At 41.1% G+C, this 14,516-nt stretch overlaps 1 protein-coding gene across 1 annotated transcript in view; it reads left to right on the forward strand.

Moving 5' to 3' along the window:
• Positions 1-8,077: 8,077 nt before the first annotated feature.
• The window catches only part of nt5dc2 (5'-nucleotidase domain containing 2), a 64,644-nt gene continuing 58,205 nt past the window's right edge, over positions 8,078-14,516 (forward strand). The window contains exon 1 of the mRNA XM_060835474.1: positions 8,078-8,423. Coding sequence (XP_060691457.1) covers positions 8,165-8,423 — 259 coding nt within the window. The 5' untranslated portion in view covers positions 8,078-8,164. The remainder of the gene's footprint in view (positions 8,424-14,516) is intronic.

Genomic DNA, 14,516 nt, shown 5'->3' on the forward strand with positions numbered 1-14,516 from the left:
TTGGAAATGCGATAGGTGGAAGGAGGTAAAGGTGAGGGTGATCATGATTTTAGAACCACTATAAGGTCACCTCTCAGACCCAGCCTATTTAGCTTCTGCTTGTAGCTCAAATCCTCTAACCCTGGCAATATACTTGTAAGTCTTTGCTGAACCCTCTCAAATTTCACAACATCCTCCTAATAGGAGAGCAGAATTGCACGCAATATTCCAAAAGTGGCCTAACCAATGTCTGTACAGCCGCAACATGACCTCCCAACTCCTATACTCAATGCTCTGTTCAGTAAAGGAAAGTAAACCTAACACCTTCACTATCCACCTACCTGCGACTCTACTTTCAAGGAACTATGAACCTGCACTCTTAGGTCTCTTTGTTCAGCAACACTCCCATAATCTTACCATTAAATATATAAGTCATGCCCTGATTTGCCTTTCCAAAATGCAGCACTTCACGTTTATCTAAATTAAACTCCATCTACGACTCCTTGGCCCATTGGCCCATCTGATCAAGATCCTGTTGTATCCTGAGGATCTTCACTGTCCACTACACCTCCAATTTTTGGTGTCATCTGCAAACTTACTAACTGTACCTCCTATGTTCACATCCAAATCATTTATATTAATGACAAAAGGCAGTGGACCCAGCACTGATCCTTGTGGCACACCACTGGTGACAGGCTTCCAGTCTGAAAGGCAACCTTTCACTACCATCCTCTGTCTTACACCTTCGAGCCTGTTCTGTATCCAAATGGTTAGTTCTTTCTGTATTCCATTTTGTCTAATCTTGCTATTAAATTTGCCTTTCCTATTACCTATACAATTGAATACTAGCTTTTTGTGATTTAAGCACCAGGACCCCAAATCCCAATGTGCTACTGCTTTCTGCAGTCTTTCCTCATTTAAGTACAATTCAGCTCCTCTATTCTTCCTGCCAAAGTGCATAATCTCACATTTTCCCACATTATATCTGCCAAGTTTTTCACCTCGCACTTAACCTGCCTGTATCCTTCTGCAGACTCCTTGCGTCATTCTCACTATTGGTTGTCCCACCTACTTTTGTCATCCACAAACTTGGCAAAGTACATTTACTTCCATCGTCCAAATCAATTATATATATTGTAAATAATTGTTGTCCCAGCACTGACCCATTGTGGCACTGCACTAGTTACACATAATCTTTAAAATACACTTTTTATCCCAACTCTCTTGACTTCTATTACCTTATTAAGTAATCTTATGTGCACCTGATTGACTGCCTTTTGAAAATCTAAATATATTACATCAACTAGTTCCTCTTTATCTATCCTGCTTGTTAGGCATCATTTCATAAAGCTATGCTGCTTCTGCATAGTTTTGTTATGTATATTTAAATGCTGTCCATTACATAGACTTCAACATTTTCCCAACATCAGTTGTTAATCTAACTGACCTTATGTTACTTCTTTTTTGTCTCCCTCTCTTTTTGTGTTACATTGGAAGTTTAGCAAGATTACTACCAGTGCATCCACTATCTCAGCAGCTATTACCTTTTCAAATCCTTGAATGCAAACCATCAGGTCCAGAGGACCTCTTGGTCTTTAGCCCCCTTAGTTTCTCTAATACTATTTCTCTCGTGGTAGTCAATGTGATTATTTCCTCCCCTCTTTGGCCATTTGATTACTTTCTATTTTTGGAATACTATTCATACCCTCTACCATAAAGACTATGAAAAGTATTGATTCAACTCTTTTTCTATGAGTTTAGAAGAGTTAGAAGCAACTTAGTTGAAACATGGAAGATCTTTTTTGGACTTGATTAGGTGGATGTGGAGACGATGTTTCCTCTGGTGGGAGAATCCAGAACTACAGGTCATAGTTGAAAAGTAAGGGGCCATCCACTTAAGACAGAGATATGGAAATTTATTTTCTCTCTGAAGCTTATACGTTTCTGAAATTCTCTTTGTCAAAAGGCAGTGGATGCAGAATCTTTAAAATGTTTAAGGCAAAGGTAGAGAGATTCTTGTTGACCAAGGGAATGAAAGATTGTCAGAGGTATGCAGGAAAGCACATTTGAGATTAAAATTAGATCTGCTAAGACTAATGTTCTCTTTAATTTTCTTACTGCTTACGCAGCTCTCTGAGGCCTGTGCATGGTGGTGACTTCCAGAACTGTGCACAGATCACTAGTTTGGCCATGCATGCATGCAGCCACACCACTTAGAGGGAACATTGGCCATGAACATATTGAATGGCAAGGCAGGCTTGAAGAATATAGTGGGCTACTCTGTTCCTTTTTTGTATGTTCATATGTTCTACACTTCCTGGCTTCTCATCATTATTAATCCAGTCTCATTCTTTAATGGGCTTATGATCACTGTCCTCAAGTCGAAGACTTACCAATCTTCCAAGACCAAAGCGGTCACATTCTGGAAGAATTGTGAAATCTCTAGGGAGTCTGAATTTATGAAGTGAGACACTTGGGAGAAGCTGGGGTGATGGTAAATGAAATTAGATAGATATTAATGTTTACTATGGGAAAAAAAATTACAGGAGATAATGGATATTATCTTTCAGAGGCTTTATAAAGACTGTTTATGATTGCTTTAAGTTCCAGTGAATCTGAAGTGTCATAAGGACTTAGCTGGAAAACAAGGCAGAACAACTTAGGCTGTTATAAAGAAAAGACCCATGTCCACGTTTCCCAATTTCCTTTGTAACCATTTCTAAGTTACTATTGTAACATGATTGCTATCATGCAATAAATAACATCTTGTTTAACGCAAGAGCTTCTTTTCATTAAGATTCACAGGTGGTTTTCCCCTGTTATTGCAAAGCAAGTAGACCCTCAGATCTGGTCAATAAAAGCAAATGGTGGCAGCAAACTACCCCAACTATAAGCAGGTAATCATTGGCATCCCAGTACATAGAACAAAAAGAACATAAAATCCTTGTTGTGACCAGTGAGGAGGTTGAAAGGGGGTTAGCTGATTTACCCATTCTCACCTGGTCACAACAAATACTTCAATTAAGATCCTGACAATAATTCTGTCTCTAATTGGTTCTCTTAAGTTGCCATACTTATAGATCTCTTCTAACCTGCACAGTTGTTAAAAGTGTGAATACCTTCCCTTTGTTACAGGATATACTTACTAAGTTTAACCTGTTTGACAATTTTTTTTGGCAGAAGTAGGCATTGAGTGCTTCAATTACATCCTTGCATGTAGTTTTTTTTCCATCATTGATCTCTTGAGTGAATATCATATGCATAGTCAATAGACAATAGACAATAAGTGCAGGAGTAGGCTATTCTGCCCTTTGAGCCTGCACCACCATTCAATATGATCATGGCTGATCATCCTTAATCAGTGCTGAAAATGTGTTGCTGGAAAAGTGCAGCAGGTCAGGCAGCATCCAAGGAACAGGAAATTCGATGTTTCGGGCATAAGCCCTTCATCAGGAATGAGGAAAGTGTGTCCAGCAGGCTAAGATAAAAGGTAGGGAGGAGGGACTTGGGGGAGGGGCGATGGAGATGTGATAGGTGGAAGGAGTCAAGGTGAGGGCGATAGGCCGGAGTGGAGTGGTGGCGGAGAGGTCAGGAAGAAGATTGCAGGTTAGGAAGGCAGTGCTGAGTTCGAGGGATCCTTAATCAGTATCCTGTTCCTGCCTTATCTCCATAACCCTTGATTCCACTATCCTAGAGAGCTCTATCCAAATCTTTCTTAAATGAATCCAGAGACTGGGCCTCCACTGCCCTCTGGGGCAGAGCATTTCACACAACCACCACTCTCTGGTTGAAGAGGTTTCTCCTCATCTCTGTCCTAAATAGTCTACCCCGTATTTTTAAGCTGTGTCCTCTGGTTCGGCACTCACCCATGTTTCCTGCCTCCAGAGTGTCCAATCCTTTAATAATTTTACATGTCTCAATCATATCCCCTCTCAGTCTTCTAAACTCAAAGGTATACAAGCCCAGTCGCTCCAGTCTTTCAATGGAAGGTAATCGCGCCATTCCAGTAATTGACCTCGTGAACCTACATTGCACTCCCTCAATAGCCAGAATGTCTTTCCTCAAATTTGGAGAACAGAACTGCACACAGTACTCCAGGTATGGTCTCACCAATGCCCTGTACAGCTGCAGAAGAACTTCTTTGTTTCTATACTCAATCCTTCTTGTTATGAAGGCCAGCATGCTATTAGCCTTCTTCACTACCTGCTGTACCTGCATGCTTACCTTCATTGACTGGTGGAGAAAGTGAGGACTGCAGATACTGGAGATCAGAGCTGAAAATGTGTTGCTGGAAAAGCGCAGCAGGTCAGGCAGCATCCGAAGAACAGGAGAATCGACATTTCGGGCATAAGCCCTGTAGAAGGGCTTACGCCCGAAACGTCGATTCTCCTGTTCCTCGGATGCTGCCTGACCTGCTGCGCTTTTCCAGCAACACATTTTCAGCTTCATTGACTGGTGTACAAGAACACCCAGCTCTCTCTGTACTGCCCCTTTACCTAAATTGATTCCATTTAGGTAGTAATCTGCCTTCCTGTTCTTGCCACCAAAGTGGATAACCATACATTTATCCACATTAAACTGCAGCTGCCATGCATCTGACCACTCACCTAATCTGCCCAGGTCATTCTGTAATCTCCTAACACCCTCATCACATTCCACCCTGCCACCCAGCTGAGTATCATCAGCAAAATTGCTAATGTTATTGCTAATACCGTCTTCTATATCATTAATATATATTATAAAAAGCTGCGGTCCCAGCACTGATCCCTGCGGTATCCCACTGGTCACTGCCTGCCATTCCGAAATGGAGCCATTTATCAGTACTCTTTGTTTCCTATCAGCCAACCAACTTTCAATCCAAGTTAGTACTTTGCCCCCAATACCATGCGCCCTAATTTTGCTGACTAACCTCCTATGTGGGACTTTATCAAAAGCTTTCTGAAAGTCGAGGTACACTACATCTACTAGATCTCCCTCGTCCATCTTCAGAGTTACATTCTCCAAAAATTCCAGAAAATTAGTCAAGCATGATTTCCCCTTCATAAATCCATGCTGACTCTGACCTATCCTGTAACTACTATCCAGATGTGTCGTAATTTCATCCTTTATAATAGACTCCAGCATCTTTCCCACCACTGAGGTCAGACTAACTGGTCTATAATTTCCTGTTTTCTCTCTCCCACCTTTCTTAAAAAGTGGTACAACATTAGCCACCCTCCAATCTGCAGGAACTGATCCCGAATTTATCGAACTCTGGAAGATAATCACCAACACATCCATGATTTCTCGAGCCATCTCCTTCAGTACTTGGGATGTAGACCATCAGGCCCCAGGGACTTATCAACCTTCAGACCTCACAGTCTCTCCAACACCAATTCCTGGCAAATATAAATTCCATTAAGTTCAGGTCCTTCAGCCACTGTTACCTCAGGGAGATTGCTTGTGTCTTCCCCAGTGAACACAGATCTGAAGTACCAATTCAATTCTTCTGCCTTTTCTTTGTTCCCCATAATATATTCCCCTGTTTCTGTCTTCAAGGACCCAATTTTAGTCTTAACCATTTTTTTTTGCCTTTCACATACCTAAAAAAGCTTTTACTATCCTCCTTTATATTATTGGCCAGTTTACCTTCATACCTCATTTTTTCTCTGCATAATTCCTTCTTAGTAAGCCTCTGTTGTTCTTTAAAAGTTTCTCAGTCCTCCGTTTTCCCACTTATCTTTGCTATGTTATACTTTTTCTCTTTTAACTTTATATGTTTCTTAACTTCCCCCGTCAGCCACGGCCACCCATGCCTCCTCCTAGGATCTTTCTTCCTTTTTAGAATGAACTGATCCTACAACTTCTGCATTATACACAGAAATATCCGCCATTGTTCCTCCACTGTCATCCCTGCTAAGGTATTGCACCATTGAACTTTGGCCAGCTCCTCCCTCATAGCTCCATAGTTCCCTTTATTCAACAGAAATATTGTCACTTCCGATTGTACCCGCTCCCTCTCAAATTGCAGATTGAAGCTGATTGTATTATGGTCACTACTTCCCAATGGCTTCTTCACTTCGAGGTCCCTGATCAATTCTGGTTCGTTGTACAATACCAGATCCAGAATTGCCTTCTCCCTGGTCGGCTCCAGCACCAGCTGTTCTAAGAATCCATCTCGGGGGCACTCCACAAAGTCTCTTTCTTGAGGTCCAATACCGTCCTGATTCTCCCAGTCCATCTGCATGTTGAAATCCCCCATAACAACTGTAGTAACATCTTTGCAACAGGCCAATTTCAGCTCCTGATTTAACCTACATCCGACTTCCAGACTACTGTTTGGGGGCCTGTAGATAACTCCCAAGAGGGTCTTTTTTCCCCTTAGTATTTCTCAGCTCTATTCACACTGATTCTACATCCCCTGATTCTAGGTCCCCCCGCGCAAGGGACTGAATATCATCCCTTACCAACATGGCCACCCCACCCCCTCTGCCCGTCAGTCTGTCCTTATGATAGCACGTGTAGCCTTGAATATTTATTTCCCATTCACCATTGCATTCGATTAGATATTAGCCTGAAAATTGCTCAGCTTTGTAACAAATCAGATACAATGTGGTATAATTTAAAAGTTTGGCATTATATTGGTCAAGTTAGGGGAAGGAAATAAATGCTGGCCCAGTCAGCAACCCTCCAATCCCGTGAATTAAAAAAAATATAGCTTTTGCTTGATTGAGAATTATAACCCTGTGAAAGCTACATAGTAATAGCAAATACTTTTCCATATTGCTCTTTCACTCAGTATCACCATATAATAGTCTCGCTGAGCTTAAGCAATATTTACAGTGTCTGCTGAGGTAGTGAAAACATTAATGTTATTTAAGAATCAGCTTCATGTTACTAGGCTGCAAGAGAGAGCAAGATCATGTGACTTCGAATCAATTGCTGTGATTATGTATACTGTCCAATTAGTATATCATCCAGTCACAAACCCTAACCACCTTTTTTTTGCAGTTCGCATTGCAGCTCCTTTACAACAAAAACTTTCATTTATACAGCATCTTTAATACAGTAAAATGTTCCAAGGAGCATTAAATTTGGTATTGCGCCACTAAAAGGTATTTGAACCGGTAACTAAAAGCTGATCAAAGAGATAGGCATTACGGTACATCCCAAAGCAGAAGGGAAGGACGCAATTCCAATATTTAGGAGGTTAGGTAGCTAAAGCAAATGGTACATCAATGGACGTTGGAAAAGAGGATTGCAAATGAGGTCAGAATTGGAAGAATGCAGCAATCTAGTTGTGTTATCGGGCTAGAAGGAATAAAAGAGAAGCGATTTGAGTACTTGGCCGAGAGCCTTACATTTAAGACGTTGCTGGACAGGAATAGAAATTAGTAAACCTAATCGATAATGGTGTGTTTGTGTGGGCAGTAGAGATTTGGATATTCAAACGAATATAGGTAGCAGCTTTTACAAAAACTTCCACTTGTCATATGAGCCTGAACCCTCTCTGTGATTTCGCTTTAACTTCCTCTCCAATTCTCAAAGCCAATTCCAGGATCATTGCTCTTAGGTATTAACACAAAATAACGAGAACAAATGAATAGTCTGCTCGCTCAAGTTTATTTCCCATTGTTTTCAAATGCTGTGTTTTGGCTAGTTTTGTAGGGTATTTGTTTCGTTGTAAGGACATCTATGCTTACGTTATTTTGATTTTTAGGCACTCTAAATTCAGACGCAGGCTCTAGTAATGGAACATTTTCTATTCACCTGTGACAGGGGGCCTCTGCCTTTTCGACATTTTCTGTCTTTATTGCAGTTTCAGACTGTGCATGTTTTTGTTTCATTTATGATGAAAAGACTGATCACCGAGGGAATATAATTTTTTCAGTACATTCAGAATTGGCTGTACCCTCCAACATTTTCTCCAGTAGCTTCTGACGAGAAACAATAAATTAACATGTGCCCTCCTCCATCGGCTGTGAAAAAGGGGGATTTCCCAATTAGGATTGGTTCCCAGTCGCAAAGGCAGGGTTTTGATTGGAGAGTCCTTTGTTTGTTGCAAGCTCTTTAAGCCCGATCAACTGAATACGATTAAAGGCTGATCCGTGCTGCAGAAGGTTGGTTTGCAGTAACGTGCCCTCTCAAAGCTTAAAAGGTACACGTTTACTGCACGTCTTGCACGAAGGAATTGCCAGGCAGCACCATGGCTAGTTTATTTATCAAGTCTCTGTCTGCATCTTTGCACTGGAAAACGCTGAAGTTTTCTACTGCTAGTTTAGCTGCGGCTTTTTGCACAAAAGGTGTTGATGTGCTGCCCTTTGAAAGCTCTGAGAAACGCGGTCAGGCTTTTCCGCACAGTCCAGCGGATTCCACTGACACCAGCAGATCCAGTACAACAGGGAAGATTGAGAACAAAGTTTATCTGTGGAGCCGATACAATGAAATGAAGAAATTAGTCCATGGTAAGTTTGGCAAGGAATGATTATTGATCACATTGAGAACATTCTGTTTACGTTATATATATCTTGCTTTTTCTGACTTTGTTAACGATCTGGATCTTGGTGTGCAGGGGACAAATTCAATGCTTGCAGATAACCCTGAAACTTGGTAAAAAATTTAAAATGTGAAGAGGATGGTGTGGAACTCCAAAAGGACATTGACTAGCTTGATAGGATGGGCGGATAGTGGGTAGGTGACGCTCAATGCAGAGAAGTGGGGTGATGCCTTTGTCGGAATAAACATAGAAAATAGCAGTAGGCCATTTAGCCTGCTGAACCTTGAAAGACTATTTGGTTTGGTATAATTCTGAAGGGAGTATAGGACCAGTGAGTTTTTTTTTATTAATGGGGGCATGGAGCAAGGAGGTAATGGTGAGTTTGTATAAGACACTTGTTAGACCTTTTTTAGTTATAGTAATATGCATTATTGTGGTTACCATGTTACAAGAAAAGTATAAATGCCTTGGAGATGGTGCAGAAATGATGTATAAGAATAGTTTCAGCAATGTGCAACATCAGTTATAAGAATAGATTTGAACGATCATAGAATCTCTACAGTGTGGAAGCAGGCCACCTGGCCCATGGAGTCCACCTCAAACCTCTGAAGGGCATCACACCCAATGTTCTTTAAAAGCACCATTGTGAACATTACAGGACCCTGAGACCATCAGAAGTAAAACTGCAGGCTGCTTATGATCTGAGGTTTATAATTGCCTCCATTCATGGGATTAATATGGGATTCACAGATAAACATCTAGACATGTGGCAATGTTAAACAAATGCAGCAGCAACAACATGTGAATGTAAGATGTTAATTGGAGATCAATATTAATGGAACAATATCCAGAATGATGTTCGGTGAGGACTTCCATGTTGCTGTTAGTGAGAGTTGGTTGTGTGGAAACTGTTTGCTATATTTTCAGTGTAATCTGAAGTGATAGCTACCATATTCATGCAAATTCCCCTTTCTCTGTAATTTGCTTTATATATCAAAATATTTTCAGTTAGCAAATGTAGGTAATCAGTGTGTATTTAGAGGAGAGGCACAAAACATGTAACAACAGTTATGAGAAGAAAAAGACTTCAGTAAGGAATTTTGTCTAGCTATTGTGGTAACATCTGTGAAGAGAAATCCGAGTTAATGTTTCGGGTCCAATAACCCATCTTGGAACACTGAGGAAGGGTCACTGGACTCAAAATGTTAGCTCTGATTTCTCTCCACAGATGATGTCCGACCTGCTGAGCTTTTTCAGCAATTTCTGTTTTTGTTTCTGATTTTACAGCATTTGAGATTCTTTCAGTTTTTGTCCAGCTATTGTCTTTGATTCAACAAAACTATAGAAAACTGAGTAGAAATCATCTCCAAAATTGGGTGTCCAGACACATTCAAATAACATAGTCAAATAATTCCCACAATGACTCCAGCAATGGAGGATCTGAAGAATTCATCTCCTTCCTTGTTACAAATGGTGTTCAGAATTTTATTTGCTATTTTGTTTCCCCTGGCTTTCGATAATCTTTACAGTCAAGGTCAGATTAACTGGCAGCTCTTCAAGGTTTAAGTGGTGAGGATGAAAGAATTTAGCTGCATACTTGTGTTTTTATGGGCCCCTCCCAGGATGAGGGGCAATTCAAGGTGAAATGGCAAGCCATCTTGCAGTACCAGTAAGAATTGATTACAAGAAACTGGTGGCTAACATAAAAGAAATCCAAAAGTATTCCATTGGCATAGATAGTAAAGGATGGTAAAAGGAGGAGTTGAGCTTTTTTGGGACCAAAATATGTAATTATGCATGGAGACTGGTACTGAATTAACACTTTGAAATTGTCTTTACTAAGGAAGATGATGCAGTTCAAGTCATTGTGAAGAAAGTGAGAGTTTCAGAGACTGGATTGACTGAAAATTGATATGAAAGAGGTAATTAATGTTAATAAGTCACCAGGACTGGCTGAGATGCATCCAAGGATGCTCAGGAAGGAAATGGTGGAAACTGCAGAAGCACTGATCAAAATTTTCTAGTCCTCCTTAGATGCAGGGATGGTGCCAGAGAACTGGACAGTTTCAGACGTTTGGCCCTTTGTTCCAAAAAAGTCTTAAGGCCAGTGACTACATAGTGAGGAAGCTTTTATAAAAAATATTATTTGGGGCAACAAAGCACCTTGTTCTGCAAACATGGGATTCACAGATAAACCTCTAGACATGTGGCAATGTTAAACAAATGCAGCAGCAACATGAGAATGTAAAATATCAGGAAAAATAACTTGGATTTATTAAGGTCAAATTTATAATTAACTAGTTAAAGTTTTTTGATCAAATTACAAGTGGTAACTTATTTAATATGGTGTACATACACTATCCGTTGGCATTTGACAAAGAGGTACACAATTGTTGTGATGGAAAAATTAGAACTCATGCTATAAAATTGACATTGACAGCATGAATACAAATTGATTTTTGTCATCAGTTAGACTTGTGGTTAGCAATTGTTTTACAGTCTGAATAAAATAGGTTTCCACACTTCTATCAGGATTCCTATTTTTCTTGATCTTTTTTATGAAAGACTTGTACTTCGGTGTACAGATACTATTTCAAATTGACTCCACTTTGAAGTGTCAAAGTTAGATTTTAAAGTCATTAATAAAGCATTCATGATCCTCGGTTTTATAAATAATGGGTCAAGTGTGCCATTTCCCCACAAACCAGCCTCCTACATGACCAAATTGCTGTTCTAACTAGCATGTTTTATAACTATGAAGCTTAAGCAACATATCTATGTCACAAGCCAACTGAGACAGTTAATGAAGATCAGATGGCAAGACATTTAACGACTTAAAATTGACCTGTTATTAATGGATGCTCTGATTATGAAGATAGTCTCTGATCAAGTTTTATTTGTGAATGTCTGTCTCCTTGTTGAGAAAATCTCAATACTTTTTTTTGTTAGGCATTTACAACTGAAAATTCATGTTCTGATGGATAGCAAAATAATACTAAGGACTGCTCAAAAAAATGTTTCTGAACTGTGGAAAATAAATGTCAATAAGTAGGAGCAACTTTCTCAATGACAATCATTTATGAATATGCCTGACAGGTCTGTCAAATTTCTGATGCTGCATGTACAGTAAACATCAGTTGAGAAACTCTTCCCTGAAAAATCAATGATTCATGCCCTGGTATCACTGGATCCACTATTAATCTATAGATACTCATTTAGCAAAGATCACACTGCTGTCATTTTGAATTTACTATGGAAAATTTATTTGTCATCTTTGGTTTTGGAGAACAAGTGAGTGGACAAACCCAGTTGTGTAATTTACTTGTAGCAATTAAAAAGTAACTTGGAAGGTGCTGAAAACCTGAGAAAAGTCTCACTGTAGGAGAGTACATTGGCACTGGTAAAGTGCAAAGAGATTACAATTTCAGATGTAGGCCCTTCTCACTATCAATAGTAGCAGTGAAGCAGGGGCTAATGACATCCAGAAATGTCATTCTAGTCCATTTTAATAAGTATTGAGCAGCTTTATTTTGAAATCCTTCATATCCTTTCGGTTTTGGTAAATATAGTCTTATATATTTAAAACTCCTAAATGTCATATGTTGGACTGAAAATTATAATTTCACAACTCTGACTTCACTTGTGGCAACATTGACGTACATCACAGTGAACTGGTAAATGCTGTTTAAATGAAATAGTCTGATGCTCTAAATCTGTTTCCAAGTTCCTACGTAATAGGTTAAACATTTTATAATTCCAACATTGTGTCCCTGCTGTACAAATGTAATAATTTCATGACAGTGGTTTGAAAGCTGACAAACAGCCAGATGTATGGACTTCTGGTGAGTACAAAGTAGAGGTCTATCCTCTGAGAAACCTTTTTTAACCAAAACAAAAGTGAGTCTTTAGTACTGCTTTGAAATATTCAACATTCAATGAGTATGAATTGTTGTGACAGTGATTTAAAATATAGACTGTTGATTTTCAAATCCTATTTTGGGTACTGCATGGGGACATAGACTGACTTAAATTGGCTGACCACACTGGTTTCATAAAGCTTGGCTAACCAATGTGGAATAGATTTAAATCTGAACTGAAACCTTTTTAAAAGCTAACAAACCAGTGTATCCAGCAGGACATGAAGAAACACTCCAAATGTGATTTTACTCCTCTGATATATTTCCCTTCCAATGTGAAACTTCTTTGCACTTATCAAGTTTGGAAACAACAAATGCAAATATAAAATTAAAAGCTAGCTTGTGCATTTCAGGGAAGGACTTTAGGCAGAGCAGAGGAAGTAGATTTGTGACTAGAACTGGCTTTAGAAAGTGCTTACTTGGCCCTTTAAGGAAAAGTGCCTAGTGATAGAACTGATTGTGTTATGATGTTTCTTTTATATATTTAAAAAAAACAACTGACACATTTTGCCTCATCTGAGGGTAGATGATACCAAACAAACAATCATGGTTTCTGGTTAAAAGCCAATGCCTCAAGGGCACCCTGAGGACTTTATGTTCCCATCATCATTTTTTGTTGTTCTGGACACTATTCCTCTTCAACTATTTTCATGTGTTGCTTGATGGTGCGTCTTGATTTATTTTTCTTGCAGTTAAAATCTTGTAAATGACTTCCTCCTGATTCAGTGGACCACATCTTTATTACTTGAAAATGTGTTGCTGGTTAAAGCACAGCAGGTTAGGCAGCATCCAAGGAATAGGAAATTCGACGTTTCGGGCATATTCCCTTCATCAGGAATGAGGAGAGTGTGCCAAGCAGGCTAAGATAAAAGGTAGGGAGGAGGGACTTGGGGGAGGGGCGATGGAGATGTGATAGGTGGAAGGAGGTCAAAGTGAGGGTGATAGGCCGGAGTGGGGTGGGGACGGAGAGGTTAGGAGGATGGTGCTGAGTTGAGGGAACCGACTGAGACAAGGTGGGGGGAGGGGAAATGAGGAAACTGGAGAAATCGGAGTTCATCCCTTGTGGTTGGAGGGTTCCCAGGCGGAAGATGAGGCGCTCCTCCTCCAGCCGTCGTATTATGTTCTGCCAGTGGAGGAGTCCAAGGACCTGCATGTCCTCGGTGGAGTGGGAGGGAGAGTTAAAGTGTTGAGCCACGGGGTGGTTGGGTTGGTTGGTCCGGGCGTCCCTGAGGTGTTCTCTGAAGCGTTCCGCAAGTAAGCGGCCCGTCTCCCCAATATAGAGGAGGCCACATCGGGTGCAGCGGATGCAATAGATGTGTGTGGAGGTGCAGGTGAACTTGTGGCGGATATGGAAGGATCCCTTGGGGCCTTGGAGGGAAGTGAGGGAGGAGGTGTGGGCGCAAGTTTTACATTTCCTGCGGTTGCAGGGGAAGGTGCCGGGAGTGGAGGTTGGGTTGGTGGGGGGTGTGGACCTGACGATGGAGTCACGAAGGGAGTGGTCTTTGCGGAACGCTGATAGGGGAGGGGAGGGAAATATATCCCTGGTGGTGGGTTCCGTTTGGAGTTGGCGGAAATGACGGCGGATGATACGTTGTATACGGAGGTTGGTGGGGTGGTAGGTGAGAACCAGTGGGGTTCTGTCTTGGTGGCGGTTGGAGGAGCGGGGCTCAAGGGCGGAGGAGCGGGAAGTGGAGGAGATGCGGTGGAGGGCATCGTCGATCACGTTTGGAGGGAATCTGCGGTCCTTGAAGAAGGAGGCCATCTGGGCTGTGCGGTGTTGGAACTGGTCCTCCTGGGAGCAGATGCAGCAGAGACGAAGGAATTGGGAATATGGGATGGAGTTTTTACAGGGGGCAGGGTGGGAGGAGGTGTAGTCCAGATAGCTGTGGGAGTCGGTTGGTTTATAGTAGATGTCTGTGTTGAGTCGGTCGCCTGAGATAGAAATGGAAAGGTCTAGGAAGGGGAGGGAGGTGTCTGAGACAGTCCAGGTGAATTTGAGGTCAGGATGGAAGGTGTTAGTAAAGTTGATGAACTGTTCAACCTCCTTGTGGGAGCACGAGGCAGCGCCGATACAGTCATCGATGGTAGCGGAGGAAAAGGTGGGGGGTGGTGCCAGTGTAGTTGCGGAAGATGGACTGTTCCAC

Source organism: Hemiscyllium ocellatum, chromosome 14 (assembly GCF_020745735.1).
Source record: "Hemiscyllium ocellatum isolate sHemOce1 chromosome 14, sHemOce1.pat.X.cur, whole genome shotgun sequence".
NCBI lineage: Eukaryota > Metazoa > Chordata > Chondrichthyes > Orectolobiformes > Hemiscylliidae > Hemiscyllium > Hemiscyllium ocellatum.